At 46.0% G+C, this 20,554-nt stretch overlaps 1 protein-coding gene across 1 annotated transcript in view; it reads right to left on the reverse strand.

The window, feature by feature from the left end:
• The window catches only part of SDK1 (sidekick cell adhesion molecule 1), a 936,924-nt gene that overhangs the window by 151,048 nt on the left and 765,322 nt on the right, over positions 1-20,554 (reverse strand). Inside the window, exon 30 of the mRNA XM_060260466.1 lies at positions 17,358-17,456. Coding sequence (XP_060116449.1) covers positions 17,358-17,456 — 99 coding nt within the window. The remainder of the gene's footprint in view (positions 1-17,357; positions 17,457-20,554) is intronic.

Genomic DNA, 20,554 nt, shown 5'->3' on the forward strand with positions numbered 1-20,554 from the left:
GGCTGGTTATCACAGAAACCTTATGGTTTACTCTTGTCACCCACCTGGAGGTTGGCAAATCTATCTGTCAGGCCTGGGTGCAGGTTTCTGCACCCTGCGCTTGGCTTGCCTGGGCTAGGAGCCCCTTTCCCTGGCCAGAGATAGCATTCCCCAGCTGAGTTTGGGTTACCCTCCTGGGTTGGACTGGCTATTGGCTCACTGGGAAGCTCCTCCATTAATTTGATGGCCAATTTGCCCCTGGTTCTTCCATTCATTTTGTTGTGTCTGTGAACAAATGTTGCTATTAACCAGGTTCCTGCATGGCTCATGGGAGCCTTTAGGTTGGAGCTCGGGGACTCAGGAACGATGGGCAGTAGGATCCATATCCCTGCTGCCCTGCTCCAATCACAAGCCCCCTAATGGTTTGAATGATCCAATGGCGTCCCGGCGCGGGAACCTTGAACTGTATATAGTTGACCCCGTTGGCTCAGTTAGCCAGTCTTCTAGTTCAGCCGCTACCACCATGTAACTAATAAAGAGAGCTATGACCACTGCAACCGCGTCTCCTCTTTGCATCGTACCCACTATATTATACATTTGTATCCTGTATTCACCTTCTGTGACATTTGATGCACATTGAGAAAAGACCACAAGCAAAATCATGCATCAAGAATCTTTTTTGTGTGGGGTTTTACTGAACTCCACGTATCCCATTGGTAAAAACACCACGTGTGTGTGGGGAGGGGGGACACATTTAGATTGCTTTTTTTGGCTATTACAACATGCACGGTTGTAAGCAGCGTTCCCTCGAAGCCAAGTTAGTATGAACTAGGCTCACGGTTTTTTAGCCTCTGGCTCACACATTTTTGTCTCAGCTCAGGAAAAATGGCCCCAGAGCAAACTAATCTATGCAGTAGCTCACTTTAATGTCAGCAGCTCACAAAGCAGAATTTTTGTTCTTAAGACTCCATAGCTTAGAGCAGGGGTGACCAAACTTGCTTAAAGTAAGAGCCACAAGACATGAACATCAGATGTTTGAGGGAAGGCAGGCAGGCAGGCAAGTAGATGGGAGGAGGGAAGGAGAGGTGGAAAGAAAGCAATTTTAATTTTAAATGCATTCTCCAAGCCGCCAGCTAGCTTGGCTTGGAGAAGTGATTTAAAGAGAGAAATGCTTCTCCAAGCCAGCCAACAGGGCAGTGGGGGCTTCAAGAGCCACACAATATATGTGAAAGATCCACAGCGGCTCTTGAGCCATAGTTTGGCCACCCCTGGTTGTAAGTGGGGGGAAAGTAATGCCCTCTTTTTGACCCAGGCTTATATAATAGAGTGACTGACAGACATTCTCACATTTTGACATATTACTGTTTTATTGCTTTCGCATGCTCATGCTACCCAGATCAAAGGTTTGTTCAATCGGTTAATTTTACTATTCTTTCACTGGATCTTAAATTTGTACCATTTTGCATTCTAAACCACTGCCTACCAGCTCTATGTAGCCCTGCTCACTGTAGAGGGGTTTAGATAAAAATATGGAGCAGAGGTCCATCAGTGGCTATTAGCCACAAAAAAATTTTCCAGTGTGTGACACAGAGTGTTGGACTGGATGGGCCATTGGCCTGATCTAACATGGCTTCTCTTATGTTCTTACCGGATTCCTCATCTGATGGAAGTGTGCTTGGGTTGCACATGAAAGCTTACGTTCTGAATAAAACTTGGTTGGTCTCAAAGGTGCGCGTGACTCCTACTTTGTTCGACTGCTTCAGACCAACACGGCTGCCCTCTTGGATCTACCAAGTAAATCAGGTCCTCTAAAATCCCAGGGAGAAATGCGCATGAGTTAATTTGAGTTAATGAGTTAATTTCAGAGGCTCTGCATACATGTCAGTCCGGATACTTTCCGGATGTGGCATGATTTGCAATACATTTTGGTGAGCAGAGGACGATGCAAAAACTTTGGGCAGATCTGACCCCTTCCTTGATCTATTTGAAATCTGCAATATGTTAGAATTGTGCAATATTTGAAAAACTGCAATATGTTTCGTTAGAAACAAAAATGCTGTACCAGCAAAAGTGCTGTACCAGCTGATATGGCCGAGGACCTGCCTACCTACGGGACCGCCTCTCCCCATATATTCCCCAGAGAGCACTAAGATCCAGCTCCCAAAACCTTCTACAAATCCCTGGGCCAAAAGAGGCCAGACTCAAGATAACCCGGTAGCAAGCCTTTTCACTAATGGCCCCTCGTTGGTGGAACCAACTCCCAGAGATGGTGCGAGCCCTGCGGGATCTGAATCAGTTCCACAGGGCTTGCAAAACCCATCTTTTTCAGCTCTCATTTGGAACAGGACCTGACCAAACTGACTAACTATTGTAATTTTAGCCACTTTATGTTGAAATTGGAACTGATGTATGATAATATGTAAACTATGACCGACAGAAATATAGCACCTATTTCTACCTACTTTATATTTTTATATCTTTTAATCTCCTATTCTCTTATTTTTATATTTTTAAACTTTATTAATTCATGTAATTGTATTATTTAAACTATTGCTGTCTATTTTAACCAAATCATGCTTGTCATGTCTGTGAGCCGCCCTGAGCCCGCCTTCTGGCGGGGGAGGGCGGGATATAAAAATAAAATTTGCTTTGCTTTGCTTGCTTTGCTTTAGACTTTCAAATTTTTTAAGAAAGAGCCTAATATTCAGAGATCATTAACTGCAAACGGCTCCTACAACAGCCAGAGGGAGATCCAATTTTTGAATATATTTAGCTCTACCCTTTGAAAATGGGATGCCGCCTGCCCGTCGCTGCACGTTGCCTCCCACATTGTGAAACCCAGGCCTGATTTAACAAATGCCACAGCGTTTTCATTTTAACTATTTTTAAAAGCCTAGCCGCAGTATGCGTGGGGCGGTGGGGGTACGCCAAAGGGAGATGTTGTGACCTTTCCCCACTTCTGTACATGTGCAGAAAGCAGAACCAAAAAGACACAGAAAGAACTGGCTGAGATCAAACACCCTAGGAGAGACGCGGGCAGGAACGGAACAGCGGGGAGGGATACGTGCACCGCGGCGAGCAAACGAGAAGCCAGCGACAGGCACCAAAGTTGGAGATGAAATTAAAGTCGGCGCTGAACCACAAAGCGGGAGCGAAGCCCAGAGGAGAAATGCAAAATGTTAACAGGGAACCCACTCAGTCTTGTAAAGGGGGAGCCCTCCCGCCGTCAAGTGCAAACCAGCTTCAATCCATTTCATTTCTTGCTCTGTTCCCCTTAAACTACAGCATTAAGTCAAGCATGCAAGGGATCAATAAATATTGCCCATTCGGCTATTAGTGCATTCGAACACTCAGTCTGTTGATAGATTATAAGCAGTGGCAAGGCTTGTGGTGGTTGCTGTTGTTTTAAATGGTAGAATCTATGACCTAACCTGAATGGCACAGACTAGTCCAGGCGTGGCCAAACTGTGGCTCGGGAGCCACATGTGGCTCTTTCACACATGTTGAAGCCCCCACTCCCCACCCCATTGGCCAGCTTGGAGAAGGCATTTCTCTCTTTAAATCACTTCTCCAAGCCAAGTCAGCTGGCGGCTTGGAGAATGCATTCAAAGTTAAAGTTGCTTTCTTTCCACCTCTCTCTCCCTGTCTTGTGGGAGAGCCAATTTGGTGTAGTGCTTAAGTGCGTGGACTCATACCTGGGAGAACCGGGTTTGATCCCCCACTCCTCCACTTGCACCTGCTGGAATGGCCTTGGGTTAGCCATAGCTCTGGCACAGGTTCTCCTTGAAAGGGCAGCTTCTGGGAGAGCTCTCTCAGCCCCACCCACCTCACAGGATGTCTGTTGTGGGGGGAGAAGATATGGGAGATTGTAAGCCGCTCTGAGTCTCTGATGCAGAGAGAAGGGCGGGGTATAAATCTGCAATTCTTCTCTTCTTCTTCTTAAGCATCTGGCATTCATATCTTATGGCTCTCAAACATCTGCCATTTATTCTGTGCGGCTCTTATGTTAAGCAAGTTCAGCCACCCCTGGACTAGCCAGATCTCGTCAGATCTCACAAACTAAGCCGGGTCGACTTTGGTTAGTACTTGGATGGGAGACCCCCAAGGAAATCCAGGGACACAAGCAATGCAGAGGTAAGCAATGGCCAACCGTCTCTGAACGTCTCTCGCCTTGGAAACCCCATGAGGGTTTGCTATAAATCGTCTGTGTCTCGACAGCACATTCCACCCACTACCATAGTCTATCTCAGGGGTGGCCAAGCTTGCTTATTGTAAGAACCATATAAAATAAATGTCAGATGTTTGAGAGCCTCAAGACTGAATGTCAGATGTTTGAGGGAAGGAAGGAAGGAAGGAAAATAGATGGGAGAGGGAGAGGTGGAAAGAAAACTTTAACTTTAAATGCATTCCCCAAGCTGCCAGCTGGCTTGGCTTGGAGAAATTATTTAAAGAGAGATATACCTTCTGCAAGCTGGCTGATGGGTGGTGGGGCTTCAAGAGCCACATCGTATGTGTGAAAGAGCCACCCCTGAGCTATGCCTTCATAATGCATCACTCTGTGAAAGGAAGATTCCCGTAGCGTTCCTCTGAACCCATCCTTCATGCCATCAGCCAGGGACACAGCATGATTAATGCTCCTCGCTAGCCACCTGTTAAGGAGGGACCTCCCTTTGTTCAAATGAATGGTCCCCTCTTCTTGCTTCCGTCTAGGCCTCCAGCATTCAGACCCTTCCGTGGACTCCATGTTGCTTAGTGAGCAGCTGAAGTTCCTCTGTGCAAGATATGAGAAGACATCACCTTTGCAGAGCAGAGGGATGTGTCTCCTTGTCGCCTTTCAACTCGACACTGCCACAGGAGGTGGTGGCAGCTACAAGCACAGATGGCGTCAAGAGGGGACTGGATAAACATCTGGAGCAGAGGTCCATCAGTGGTTATTAGCCACAAGGTGTAGATGGTATTGTATGGTATACAATGCTCTGTATTCTTGGTGCTTGGGGGGCAACGGGGGGAGGGTTTCTCAATCAATCAAAAACCTTTATTGGCATATATCAGATTATAAACAAACAAACAGCTACAGAAATAATAAAACAGTCCTAGGCAGCTATACATTGGTCAATTGATCCTTGATTACCAGACTCAAGAATAAAGCAACCCTTTCAGTTATTTCAGATGACAAATCGTTCAGAAGACGGCAAACCTTTACAATGTCTGAGGAGCCTGTCATATTGAACAGAATTGGATCTAGAAACCTAATGCGTATAGTATCATCTAGGGGACAATAAAGAAGAATATGGGACAATGAGTCAACTTGTTTTAAATTACATATACAAAGTCTTAATGAAAGTGGGATTTTTTTAAATATCTACCATAGGTAACTGCTGATGGGATTGTATTGCATCTAGCAAGGGTAAATGCTCTACGCAATTTTGGAACATGGAGAGTTGCTAAATAAGAAGGCAGGTGACCGACAGTTGGGGAAATTCCAAAATTCAGAGGGGAGCAAGATTTGTCCGCAGCACTCATTAGTTTTTGTAATTCGTTATCTAAAATTCTGCATTTAATTACATAGTATGCATTTGTAAGAGGAAGCGTGTAAAGAGAATCCACAGACAAACCTAAGGTGATTATTTTCCTCTCTGTGCAGGAAATCCATTTGGACGAGGAGGATTTAGACAGCATTTGATATAAATAACTCCCACAGTTGGCAGAATAGTGCACACGTAGCCAATATTTGATTGATATAAGCCATGCTCTAGTTTCTAACACATTGAGGCCTGTTTCTAGACAAAGAGTGGCATATGAGACACAGCATGGTAGGCCAATAATTTTCCTAGCAAATTTGGACTGAACACTTTCAATATCAGACCCAAAGGCACTAATCCAAGTTGGAATATCATACAATAACTGCGGGATTACTTTGGCCTTATAGATTTTTATAGCCGCTGGAACAAACTGGTTGCCTCTATTAAAGAAAAACCGGGAGACGGCTGATGCAGTAATGGCTGCTAAGTTAACTGCAGATTTACGGTGACATGACCAGGACATATTGTAACTAAAATGGAGACCTAGGTATTTAAAATTCCTGACCCTATTTCTTTCCCACCGAATAGCCATTTGTGGATTTTACAAGACTTAGCAAAAACCAGAATCTTAAGATTTTTCGTAATTCAGATGCAGTTTGTTTTCTTGAAAAAAACTGAGACATCTATTCAACCCTGTTCTCTATTAGTAGAGAAAGAAGTACTTTTCTCCCTTTCTCACAATACAAGAACTCGTGGGCATTCGATAAAATTGCTGAGCAGACAGGTTAAAACGGATAAAAGGAAGTACTTCTTTACCCAAAGGGTGATTAACATGTGGAATTCACTGCCACAGGAGGTGGTGGCGGCCACAAGTATAGCCACCTTCAAGAAGGGTTTAGATAAAGATATGGAGCACAGGTCCATCAGTGGCTATTAGCCACAGTGTATGTGTGTATATAAATTTTTTTGCCACTGTGTGACACAGAGTGTTGGACTTGATGGGCCGTTGGCCTGATCCAACATGGCTTCTCTTATGTTTTAACCCGGGAGGGTTTCTAGTGTCCTGGCCCCACTGATGGACCTCCTGATGGCGCCTGGTATTTTTGACCACCATGTGACACAGAGTGTTGGACTGGATGGACCATTGGCCTGATCCAACATGGCTTCTCTTCTGTTCTTGTCTGGGGCAGTGATGCTCTGTATTCTTGGTGCTTGGGGGAGGGCACAGTGGAAGGGCTTCTAGTGCCCTGGCCCCACTGATGGACCTCCTGATGGCGCCTGGTATTTTTGGCCACTGTGTGACACAGAGTGTTGGACCGGATGGCCTGATCCAACATGGCTTCTCTTATGTTCTCTTACATAAGCCGGGGGGGGGGGGGTTGGTTAGAAATTGCATCCAGCGCAATCCTACAGCGAGTTACTTCAGTCTCAACCCACAGAAACCCACAGGACAGTATCAGGGTATTGGACAGCTCTGATGTGGACAGCCTAGGCTTGCCTGATGCAGTCAGATCTAAGAAGCTAGGCAGCGTTGGCCTCAGGCACTATTTTGAAGAGAGGCTACCAAGGAATACCAGGGTCACAACACAGAGGCAGGCAGTGGCAAATTGCCTCTGAATGTCTCTAACCTTGAAAACCCCACTGGGGGTCCCCGGCTGGAAGTCAGATTGATAAAATCAATCAACCAATAGAAACTGGTAAAGGCTCTCATGACAGGTCAAATTGCTAATTGCCCTGTGAGAAGCAAAGGGGAAATACGTATAAATATACAAATTAAGCTGCCATTTTCAGATGTGTAAATCAAGCTGTAGCTTTTCCAGGCAGAAACACCAGCTTCATTCAGAACAACTATGTTTCAGATAAAGTAGTATAGGGTTGGGCTGTACGGAGGGTGGGTTTTTTGCCCACCAAGGTCAACAGCCAGTTCATTCAACTGCTTCCGTGGTCAATTTGATCAATTTTTTTTTACAGTCAACTTAATGCAGATGATGGTGATTGGTACAGGATGAGAGATAATCCGCAAAGCCAGTGTGTCTATGCCATGTTGATACAAAACCTGAACTTGGAGAGGGCAGGAATTGCAAGGGCAGAGAAATCAGTCTCAATGGTGTGGAGAGGCATACTTGTGGAAGACCACTGTTAACATGAATATATGAACATCTGAAGCTGCCTTCTACTGAATCAGACCCCTCTGGGTCCATCAAAGTCAGTATTGTCTACTCAGACTGGCAGGAGCTCTCCAGGGTCTCAAGCTGAGGTTTTTCACGACTGCTTGCCTGGACCCTTTTTAATTGGAGATGCCAGGGATTGAACCTGGGACCTTTTGCTTACCAAGCAGAGGCTCTACCACTGAGCCACCGTCCCTCCCAGTGTGACCAGTGTTTCCTCTAAACTGAGTTAGCATGGGCTAGCTCACAGATTTTTAGCTTCCAGCTCACACATTTTTGTCTTAGCTCAGGAAAAATGGCCCCAGAGCACAATAATTTATGCAGTAGCTCACAATTTTAATGCCAGGAGCTCACAACTTTAATGCCAGTAGAGAATTAGAGCCCTGTGGCGCAGAGTGGTAAAGCTGCAGTACTGCAGTCGGAGCTCTCTGCTCACGACCTGAGTTCAATCCCAGCGGAAGTTGGTTCAGGTAGCCGGCTCCAGGTTGACTCAGCTTTCCATTCTTCTGAGGTCGGTAAAATGAGTACCCAGCTTGCTGGGGGGAAAGTGTAGATGACTGGGGAAGGCAATGGCAAACCATCTCATAAAAAGTCTGCCATGAAAACGTGAAAGCAACATCACCCCAGAGTCGAAAACGACTGGTGCTTGCACAGGGGACTACCTTTTACCCTTTTTAGCTCACAAAGAAGATTTTTTTGCTCACAAGACTCTGCAGCTTAGAGGGAACATTGGTGGTGACCATAAATTGCCCTTTCTATTTAGATGACAGCATCAGGTTGGAAGGGGTCAATGGCACGGGGTTTTCCCTTATTCAGTAATTGCACTTGGTGTTGGAATGGGGGAGATGTTTTTGCCCTTGGAATGAATCCCAGCTGGGCTTAATTATTTCACTATAAGTTAGGAGGGTTGTTCTTCTAAAGAAGAGACAGAAGAAGACAGATAGAATCACAGAAACAAAGAGTTGGAAGGGACCTCCAGGGTCATTTAGTCTAACCTCACATTTCAGGAAATTCACAAACACCTCCCCCTAAATTCACAGGATCAGCATTTCTGTCAAATGGCCATCTAGCCTCTGTTCAAAAACCTCCAAGGAAGGAGAGCCCACCACTTCCTGAGGAAGCCTGTTCCACCGAGGAACTGCTCTGACTGTGAGGAAGTTCTCCCTAATGTTGAGCTGGAAACTCTTCTGATTTAATTTTAACCCACTGGTTCTGGTCCTACCTTCTGAGGCCACAGAAAACAATTCCACACCATCTTCTATATGACAGCCCTTCAAGTACTTGAAGATGGTGATCATATCACCTCTCAGCTGCCTCCTCTCCAGGCTAAACATGCCTAGCTCCTTCAACCTTTCTTCATAGGACTTGGTCTCCAGACCCCTCACCATCTTTGTCACCCTCCTCTGGACCCATTCCAGCTTATCTATATCCTTCCTAAAATGTGGTGCCCAGGGGCGGAATTCAAGCAGGAGCTCATTTGCATATTAGGCTACACACCCCTGATGTCGCTAATCCTCCAAGAACCTATCAAAAAGAGCCTTGTAACTTTTTGGAGGACTGGCTACATCAGGGGTGTGTGGCCTAATATGCAAAGGAGCTCCTGCTAGAATTCCACCTCTGGCAGTGCCCAAAACTGAACACAATGCTCCAGGTGAGGTGTTACCAGAGCAGAATAAAGTGATACCATCATTTCATGTAACCTGGACACTATACTTCTGTTAATACAGCCCAAAACTGCATTTGCCTTTTTAGCCACCAAATCACACTGTGGACTCATGTTCAGCATATGGTCCACTAAGACCCCTAGATCCTTTTCACACATACTACCGCCAAGACAAGTCTCCCCCATCCTATAACCATAGAAGATGGAAGGAGAAGTCGGGGGGTGGGGAGAAGAAACCCTCAACTCAGACCAGGCCAATACTGAGGAACTTGAATCGACCCACCGCTGATATTTCCAGGACAGAAAGGAGGCGTGAGCATAATCTTTTTGTTATTCTCTGTTTTATGTTTGTAATTTGTATAACATAAAGCTGTTTCTCCTACCACCACAAAGTCTGGGCATCGCTTCTTTGAAATCCTTAAAAGATCCATTTGCCAAAACAAGGCAACCCACTGTGATCTTGTGGATCGACCCTGGGGTAGCAGCAACAGCAAAAGCGAGCTCAGACGATGGGGGGGGAGGGGGGAAGTGTGGCCATGTGCAACTTCTGCAACAAAAAGAAGAAAAAGGCTGGAGGGAAGGAAGTGCTGGGTGAAATCAAACAAGAGAAATCAATAGAGGTAAATGGAAAGTGTTCAAAGAGAAATTAATGTGTGCCTCGAGGCTACAGAAGCAACACAGCAATAAATGCAATAGGCATTTTAAAGGCCATTAAGACATGAGGAATAGAAAGTCAGTATAAAACAGAACTCAAAAGATTGTTGAATACAGTCAACAAAATCACAAGAAAGAAAAATACAGGGATGTTCGCAGCACAGAATGGTAATGGAAGACGGGGCTGCAACAATATGACTTTTCCAAGGCATGGTCAAAAGCTAATGTTTGGAAAAAGAAATTGTCATAATTATAAGCAGCCCTGGATGGGAAAAAGTAATACTTGTACAATAATTCAGAAACTTTCATTTTCTGCCAGTTTCTACAGCCCTTCAACCAGGTGCAAAGTTTTCCTCCAATTCCGTGAGCAAAGATTTCATGATCACTGATTCATGCCCACACCTTACTGATGGCTCACCTAAATTAATGGACGGCCAAGATCACTGCTGCCGAGCTGATAACCTTGTGTGACCAGAGGATGTCACCGTATACCACAAAATCAAAGACAGCGTGCAGGCTAATACCGAAGACGGTCTCAAGGGGGAGCAGTGGGCACTCAAAGATCTACTGAAGAGTCAACACAAACAGAAGAACTGACTGCCCAGTTGGAGGAGACCCAAAAGGTCCATCTTAACTTGGCATTTGTTTCCGAGTATGCCTAGCCGGATGCCAACAAGAACCACAAAAGCAGAATTTGAGGGGGAAAATGACTCTTCTGTTGTTTGACCCGTCGTCTAGGATCTATCTCTGAACACTGTGGGCCCATCGATGTTTGAGTCCAGTAGCATCTTTAAGACCAGGCCTCATTTTGGGCACGAGATCACAGGAGCGGAGCTCTGGAACCTCTACATTTTATTGTGCTCTTTCTTCCTTAACCCCCCCCCCTCTCAAAAAAAAAGAACCCTTGCTTCGGGGCTCCATTTTTTTTTTTGGCCACTGTGTGACAGGGTGTTGGACTGGATGGGCCATTGGCCTGATCCAACATGGCTTCTCTTATTTTCTTATGGGACACAGAGTGTTGGACTGGATGGGCCATTGGCCTGATCCAACGTGGCTTCTCTTATGTTCTTATGTGACACCGAGTGCTGGACTGGATGGGCCATTGGCCTGATCCAACGTGGCTTCTCTTATATTCTTATGTGACACAGAGTGTTGGACTGGATGGGCCATTGGCCTGATCCAACATGGCTTCTCTTATGTGTGACACAGAGTGTTGGACTGGATGGGCCATTGGCCTGATCCAACATGGCTTTTCTTATGTTCTTATTGTTCAGACCTCCTGTGAGAATTCTGCTGAACTCTAAGATTAGAAAAACTTTTTAATATTTTCCCGCACCAAAAATGGGAAAATAATCAAAATATATCAAGCAGACAGATGGAAATCTTCATCATGCCACTGTGGCCACATAGGAGAAAGCCATTTAAAAAGTATGATGGGAGTAAGGTTTTATTATGACCATTATAATTCGAAGAAGCATTTTAAGATCGATGCTGAGCTGATATACCTTCCCGTGAAGTCAGGGGTGTATGGCATATGCAAATGAGTTGTGCTAATGAGCTCTGGCATCTCTTTTTCTACTGAATGACCTCTGGTCTTCATAAGGATCAAAGTCCTCTTGCTAATGATTCATCCTCCACGTATTTGTCTAAATTTGTTTCTTCAAACCACCAACAACAGTGGCAAACAGCACACCTTGTTGTAGTGCATTCCACAGATTTATTTGCATTCAGATTGAAAATGTACTTCCTTTTGTCTGTCCTGAACAGCCTATAAGATTTACTGGTGGATCCTAAGTTCCAGTTTCACTAAAGAAGGCGGGAAATGGCTCTTTCCACTCCACACCTTCACCACATCCGTTCCACCTCACCCCACCAATCAGCTGAGAAATGGAAAAGTCCTCTTGATTCAAGATGTGGGAATTGGATCCATTTTGGTTACCCTTTGCTCCTTAGAAGAAAGAGAGGATTTAAAAAAAAAAACATAGACAGATAATCAGTTTTTGCAGCGACGCTAGGGTTGCCAAGTCCAATTCAAGAAGAAGAAGAAATATCTGGGGACTTTGGGGGTGGAGCCAGGAGACTTGGGGGGGTGGAGCCAGGAGCAAGGGTGTGACAAGCATCGTTGAACTCCAAAGGGAGTTCTGGCCATCACATTGAAAGGGACTGCACGCCTTTTAAATGCCTTCCCTCCATTGGAAATAATGAAGGATAGGGGCACCTTCTTTGGGAGCTCATAGAATTGGACCCCACAGTTCAATCTTTTTGAAACTTGGAGGGCGTTTTGAGGAGAGGCACCAGCAGCTATACTGCAAATTTGCTGCCTCTACCTCATAAAACAGCACTCCCCCAGCCCCAGTTACCCGCGGATCAATTCTCTATTATTCCCTGTGGGAATAGGTCTCCATAGGGAATAATGGAGTGCCCAGCAGAAATTTCCCTCCCTGCCCCTGCTTTCTGATGACCCTGAAGTGGGGGGAGGGCTTCCAAACCAGGGTGTCCCCTGCCCCCACCTGGGGATTGGCAACCCTAAGCGATGCCAGGGTTCCACCAGGACCAAGTGAGATGGTATCCAATCTACATATGAATACACTGGATTCAGCAGGTTGATGTTAATAACAGTTTAAGGTAGGAATCCTAGGCTGGAATGCCAAAATGAACATCCAAGCTCAGGGGTCGATTGCAGCAGACACAGAAAGAGGAATCGTTGCTAACCAGGAGCAATTGATCGTGAAATATTTAAAACCAAGCGCCCCCCCCCTCTAGAAGCCTACGGATCTCGTTCTAAAACGTTCAGCCTCATTTTGATCTGGGCTTCAAAAACGCCGGTTGCAAAAAAGCGCCTGTATCCTCAGAGGGGCTGTGAGACTGCAGCAGTCTCGCCACTGTAAACGGTTTGCATTTCAAGTTACCCTTGTAACATGAGAGTCTGGCTGTTTGCACAGAGCTCCACAGAGCAACATAAACCTTATTTCTGAAGCTGCGTCTCCTAATCAGTAGAGATGTCAGTCGGTGGTTAAAGCTCTCTTTAGTTTGTCCAGTATAATCTTTCGTATTTCATGTTAGCTCTGCTTCAACAACTACTCTTGCCGCGTACTTCAAAATGGTGGGTTTTTTTTTTAAAAAAAGGACCAGTTTGAAAATGGAAGAAAGATTTCTATCTAAGCAAGATAATAATAAAAAGGAACTGCGTTGGATTTATCTGTTCAGCGTTATATAATGTTCTCAGTAGGCAGCCGTGTTGGTTTAAAGCAACAGAACAAAGCAATAGACAAGTGCACCTTTAAGACCAACTAAGTTTTATTTAGAAGGTAAGCTTTCGTATGCTCTTAAGCAGACTTCATCAGACAAAATGGGCATGGCAAGCAGCGATACTTAATATAAGTGGGCAGTGTGGAATCACGGGGATGTTTTTAGCAGATTAAAAGAATCACAGATAGGGATCTGTGTTTGTTAGTGTAGGACAAAACAGGGTTGAAAAAACATTGGAGAGTGATAAAAAGCAGACTGCTGTCTAAGTGCGGGTGCCATAAATCTAGGTAACATTCTGGCTTTGTTAGTTTAAATAGAGGCAAACTATATGGCACCCACACTAACAAACACAGGTCCCTATCTGTGACTCTTTTAATCTGCTAAAAACATCCCCATGATTCCACACTGCCCACTTATATTAAGTATCGCTGCTTGCCAGTCCCATTTTGTCTGATGAAGTCTGCTTAAGAGCATACAAAAGCTTACATTCTAAATGAAACTTAGTTGGTCTTAAAGGTGCACTTGTCTACTGCTTTGTTACATAACGTTCTGATAACTCAAATAAAGAAAAAGTTATCAATGCAGGCAGGGAACGGCTGATTTGGGGCAATTCACACAATCCAGTCTTGCTGTCGCAACCACAAATGTTGGGGGGGGGGAGGGCGGGGAGGGTGGCACAACAAAACCCTCTTTCTCCACGGAGGGATTACAGGATTTCAGGCCAGCAACGAAGCCGCTTTGCCGATTGCGGAGAAGAGGCAATTGTAGGCGCATGAGATTATCCACAGAGGCTGAGCTTGGTACTCCCAATGTCCAAAAGGCTGAGGATTTCTACAGGGAAGAAAACCAACAATCCATACCATGCACGGAGAGAGGGTGGCCAGCCTTATCACCGCCCTATATCCGCAGTGGGGAAAGTGGATTATGCAAACTCCCTCCACTTTTCAATTCATAAACTACTTCAGAAGCCAGTTCCTTGAACCAACCGCTGCTTTCCTCCCTTGTAACACAGCAGTTAGTGTATCTATATAACAGGTCAGGATTGATGTTAAACCCATTTTAATGTTCTTAAGAGAACATAAGAACGTTAGAGAAGCCAACACTCTGTATCATACAGTGGCCGAAAAAACCCAGGTGCTATTAGGAGGTCCATCGGTGGGGCCAGGACACTAGAAGCCCTCCCACTGTGCCCCCCCAAGCACCAAAATACAGAGCATCACTTGCCCCAGACATAAGAGAAGCCATGCTGGATCAGGCCAATGGCCCACCCAGTCCAACACTATGTGTCACACAGGGGCCAAAACCCAGGGGCCACCAGGAGGTCCACCAGCAGGGCCAGAATTCCAGAAGCCCTCCCACTGTTACCCTCCAAGCACCAAGAATACAGAGCATCACTGCCCCAGACAGAGAGTTCCATAAGAAGCCATGCTGGATCAGGCCAGTGGCCCACCCAGTCCAACATTCTGTGTCATACAGGGGCCAAAACCCAGGGGCCATCAGGAGGCCCACCAGCAGGGCCAGAACTCCAGAAGCCCTCCCACTGTTACCCTCCAAGCACCAAGAATACAGAGCATCACTGCCCCACACAGAGAGTTCCGACAATATCCTGTGGCTAATAGCCACTGATGGACCTCTGCTCCATATGTAGATCCAATCCCCTCGTGAAGCTGCCTATCCTTGTAACTGCCACCACCTCCTGCGGCAGTGAATTCCATGTGTTAATCATCCTTTGGGTGAAGAATTACTTCCTTTTATCCATTCTAACTCAACTGCTCAGCAATTTCATGGAGTGTTCTTGCTTCTCTCCCAAGGAGCTGGAATTTTCTGAGGATGGTGAGAACTCTCTACCGAGCATCCCTAGCTGCCCCGGGAAATTCCAGTTCCCATAATTATTTGGCGAGCAGCCATGGCAGTTACACCTTCCACTAGTTTTGCCCTAGTAGCCATATATGGAAAGGGAAGATATCTTCATTCATTTGTGTTTTGTTAACCTTGAATTCCTGTCTTGCTGGGACCACCACAGAGTGTGGACAAAAGAGTGTCCGGATCTTCTAACAAGATTTCTGCAACACAACTGCAACAAGGAAAGAGGACCAGCCGTCTTTCTAGATTGGCCCAGCCTTCCATATTCTGTTAGCAGACATCAGGGCTCGGCGCCCAATGCCTATTTTCAACGTCCAAAAGCACCCAAGGGCTTAACCATTTTCTGCCCTGTTCCAATTTGCTCAGCATTGCAGGTGAAGGCAAGAAAAGCATTTCTCGACAATTCCCCCAACAGATTGTTTCATCTGGATGGCCTCGCTCTGCATACACAAATCTTATGATTCAGATCTCAGATTTCATTGGGTAATAAGCACACAAGGCACGGCGTTCCCTTGGAAATAAAATAAGCTACCCAAGGCGTCGGGATGCACAGCTTCGCTCTGCCTGTTACATCTAAACGATATCAAGCTGGAACCAAAATCCTTCTTTTTCTTACTGTTTGCCAGAGATTCTGGAACAGCTGTGTATGGATCATGTGGAACGATATCTGAACCCCCTCGTGAGCTCCGCTATCATCACGGCAGAGTGTTTTCAGACCACCGTTTGACACCTGAGTAAATGCTGTCAACAGTGAGTGATTCCAGGTTTACTTTAGCACACGAGCAAAGCAGCCCATCCTTTAAGGGGACAGCATTAGCTAGTAAACCCGAGCAAGCTGAACTCCCTTCAAGTTGCAATATTCCTAGATCACTGTCAGACAGCCCTAAACGCAAGCAGGCTTGCTTGATTCCTCAGGGAAGAAGCCTCCCAGTGACTGTTGGGCAGATAAGTAAATATACTGCAAAAGGACTGCATTTCTGCGAAGCATCCTCGTACTATGGACTCAAAATTAAGCAAGACCTAATTCTTGGTTTCAAGAAACATCCCTTGTGGTTAAATTAAAAGCCATCTCCTGCAACAAACCCAGGCTTTCATATTTTTCATGTTATACAATGAACTCGAAGAAGGAGGAGGAGGAGGAGAAGGAGAAGGAGAAGGAGAAGGAGAAGGAGAAGGAGAAGATGATGATTATATTGGATTTATATCCCTTCCCATACTCTGAATCTCAGAGTGGTCATAATCTCCTTTACTCCCCCCCCCCCCCCAACAATAGACACCCTGTGAGGTAGGTGCCCTTTCAAGGACAGCTCTGCAAGAGCTTTGGCTGACCCAAGGCCATTCCAGCAGCTGCAAGTGGAAGAGTGGGGAATTGAACCCAATCCTCCCAGATTAGAGTTCGTGCACTTAACCACTATACCAAACTGACTTTCAGAGCGACTTACAATTGTCAGAGATTCTGGAATTGTAAGTCTCAGAGCAACTTACAATTGCCTCCCCCTCCCCCTCCCCAGAACAGACACCCTGTGAGGTAGGTGGGGCTGAGAGAGCTCTGACAGAAACGACTCTGGAGAGGAACAGCTCTGCGAGAACTTGTGACTGACTCAAGATCACATCAGCAGGTCACATGGAGGATTGGGGGATCAAACCCGCTTGACCCAGATGAGAGTCCATGCGCTTAATCACTACGCCAAACTGGCTCTGGCTACAATGAAGCTCCACCACGGCTTTCCTACTGGGGGACAACAACAGTACTGCTGGTGACTCATTGTTATGGCCAAGATCTAGAATTCTCGACAGACACGTGGGCTTTCTCATTGGCCTAAGGCATAGTGATTGCTAAGGATGGGTTAGCTGGTGCTTCACTGGAGGTTTCAGTTTCTGCCAGTGAGTGGAAAGACAAGGATTCTTCATTCTTACACCTGCAGGGAGATATCCTGGATGTACAGTGATGTAATATCAAATTGTCCACTAAAGGGAGCAAAACATGCGCATAGAACACTGCCCCCCCCCCCCCAAAGTAACAGGAACACACAACTGAGAAATGAAACAGGCACTCTTTAGCACAGAGCTCAGTCTGGGGTTATGACTGGAAAGATAACACATTTTCCTTTCCAAGATGTGTCTGAATGTAGTAATCACCTCAGCTTTCAGCTTTTAAAAAAAATAATAATAATCTAATCCTCCAGAATGAGTTGGAAGAACTTGTGTGATCGATGCCCTTGTTTTAGTTGCTGGATGCAGTCCCTGTGCTTTGCTTACCAAGAATAATCCCGTTGGGCTCTTCAGGAGGTTGCCAAACGACACGGACAGACGTCAATCTCACCTCGGGAAACACCAACCTCACAGGGGGGCCTGGGGCTGGAAAAGAACAACAGAAACACCAAAGAGGTTTATTTGACTTTTTAAAAACATGGTAGATGTTGTCTCTTTGAACAAGACAATCAACCCCAAACCGAGAAAACTGATGCCGTCGGTGGGGGGTTGAGGCCAACAGGAGGAAACAAGACATGCGTGGCTCGGTCACGTAAGGCTGCCTTATACTGAATCAGACTCTTCAACCATCAAGGTCAATATCATCTACTTGGACTGACAGCAGCTCTCTAAGGTCTCAAGCTTTCACATCACCTACTGCTTGGTTCTTTCACCTAGAGATGCTGGGAATTGAACCTGGGACCTTCTGCATGCTGATGCTTTGATACTGAGCCACGGCCACTATACAGCCCCTACACTTCTGATGGAGAACCATTTTCCACGCTTGGTGTCTCTGCTAGTCTTTGCAGAGGATGCCGCTGCACAGGGGCCGTTTTGCAGAAAAATAGGTGGCGGAGCTCATTAGCATAACTCATTAGCACATACCACTACCTCCAGTCAAAAGCAACCCGATGCAAGAAAGGAAAGCCCCAGACAAGTGAGCCCAAGCAGGCCTTGCTCACCTGGGGCTCTCCTTGGCTGCCCCCCCCCACCTCACAGTCAAAAGGCCAGCAAGCCACCTGCCATTCAAAATCAGATAAGAAATGGAGAAAGGGTGGTGCGAGCTTCTCCAGGGGTTAATGAGGGCTGCTGGGGGTATGGCAAAGCCCCTGGTGGCTGGCTGGCTGCCCGCCCTCCTAATCCAGGGATTGTTATGCAGCTGCACCTACTATTCAGTGGACAAGGTAGGTGGTAAGGAAGAGGAGGAACCATCAGAAAGGTTCAGGAGCTGCACTCCTGTGAGCTCTTGCTGAATCTGAGGGCTGCTGCTGCAGCTGGCAAAGATCAAAAATGATGCTATGGTAAGCTGTCCACATTACCTTAAAAGTGCTGAATCTAAAACACACAAGATCTTGGGGAAATATGTCAGGACCTTTTTGGAGGGAACGTTTGCACAAGCTGTTTTTGATAGGACAAAGGTGAATCCTTTCCTTGTCAAGGTGTTCCTGAAATATGGACCACCATGGAGGGAGGGAGGGAGGTGGTTATCAATTATCCGCACTCAGAATCTGAACATACAGCTGCCTTTATCAACTCTACGAGTTTTCACCTTCAATCCATCAGCTGTCTGACCCACCTCTTGGTGCAACTACTAGAGAAACTTTGCAAGTTGGGAGACAGCCAAGAACTGTCTTTCCTATTACTTCTGCCTTCTGTGTTTCCCATCCCCCGTTCCCCCCCCACACTTGTTTATTTGTGTGTGCTCAGAAACAAAACTTTTAAAGAAATCTTTGGGCTTTTCCTCATTCTTATCTCTCTCACTTGTGTGTTCCTGTTGCTTTGGTCCCTCCCCCCACCTCTTCTGTGTGTGTTTTGCCCCCTCTAGTGGTTGATTCAATATTACTTAGCTTAATGTCCAGCATTAAAACCTGCTGTTTAAACCTGCAGGGAGATATGCTAAACTTACAGTGATGTAATATTGAATTGACCACTAAGGGGAGCAAGACATGTGCCTGTGCAGAACAGAAACCCACCCACCCCAAAGTAATAGCAACACACAATTGAGGGAAATGAGAATGCGAAAAAGCCCTTTCAGCTGCCCAAAATACTGAGAGAGGATACTGATCGGATGCCGGAAATGCAGACTCTGCCCAGTTCTCTTCTCAGAAAAGGGATTTTTCTTGCCTTTACACCCATGATCATAATCAAGACACTGGAGCCTACCATTAATGTCACATACAGATAACTCTCACCCCTGGGCTGGGATGGGTGATCTGGATCCCAGGAGAGCTATATGGTATGCACCATACCCACACATAGTGGATGTGGTTCTCTCCCCTTCCTTTACAGGTGCTTTCGACTAGCATGGGAAGTGAAAAGCTGAATAGAGAGCATTCGAGAGACACAGAAGTATTTTCGGGGCAGAGAGACTGATGAATTCCATGCACTACAAACACTTGTTATCAACAAATAATCATTCCTGAAATGCAGCCACTACAGACTATCCAGTAGTTTACTGCAGCAGTAAACATATCAACAGTGATGTTTTGACAAACAAGGTCTGACCTAAGTGGGAAAGCTCACACAGGGGTCTATCTGGAGATGCCTGCACACCAATCAGAGTGCACAAGAGACCTCTGGTTATTGTATTCTCGTCTGTCGGATACTGGCGGAGTACTAAATTATCACAAGAGGGGATTACTTTCCATGTCCTTCCTTTAGCTGCCGAAGCTGAATAATATTCTCCGACCCCATCGCTAGCTCACAGTTTGAATTGCCGTCTAATTTCGCGTCTCTGTTCTGAGCACCTTCGTTTGGGCACGGGCTCCAGAGAGGGATCAGATAGAGGCGCCGTACCGACAGATGGCAGGCAGGCAGCCAAATTACTTGTATCAAGGTCACCCGTGGGGAGCTGATGATGATTTGCAAATCCAGAGACACGGATGCTCCCCCATAAGCTGAAATCCCGCCTCTACTCGCACCTATAATGCTTTTAATTAAATTGATCAGGGACTGATCAAAGCAGGCTTATGCCAGGAGTGCGGGGACGGAAGAACAAACAGCACCGTTTGCCAACAGGTGCCAGTCAAAGGAAGGTAAGACAACGGTTTGTCAAACAGGAGCCTAAGAACATCTCATTATGCTGCAGTTTATGTAGAGTTGAGCCCGTCTTTCATTTAAACTTTCATCCCTTTGGACCCCCCTCCTTCTTCCTCTGAAGCGCTCAACCATATCAGTCCATCCCAGTTTGTCTTGTCAATAACACTTAGTGGACCTCACGGCTGAGAAGAGGTGTGAATTGACGCATGGTCTTTCTTCTTTAACCGTCATAATTTCACATAACCCAAATGGGCCTACATTGATCCAGTGACTCCAAGGTAGGCTTCCCAATCCCCAGGTCCCAGCAGGGCATCCCCTGGTTTTACAGGCTTCCTCCCTCCCCCAGCCAGCTGGCCAGCGGGGGAAGCCCCACCCCCACAGCCATTATGCACCTCCATGAACGATTCCCATAGGGAATGATGAGGAATTGATCTGCAAGTATCGGG

Source organism: Heteronotia binoei, chromosome 20 (genome assembly GCF_032191835.1).
Source record: "Heteronotia binoei isolate CCM8104 ecotype False Entrance Well chromosome 20, APGP_CSIRO_Hbin_v1, whole genome shotgun sequence".
In the NCBI taxonomy this organism is placed as follows: domain Eukaryota; kingdom Metazoa; phylum Chordata; class Lepidosauria; order Squamata; family Gekkonidae; genus Heteronotia; species Heteronotia binoei.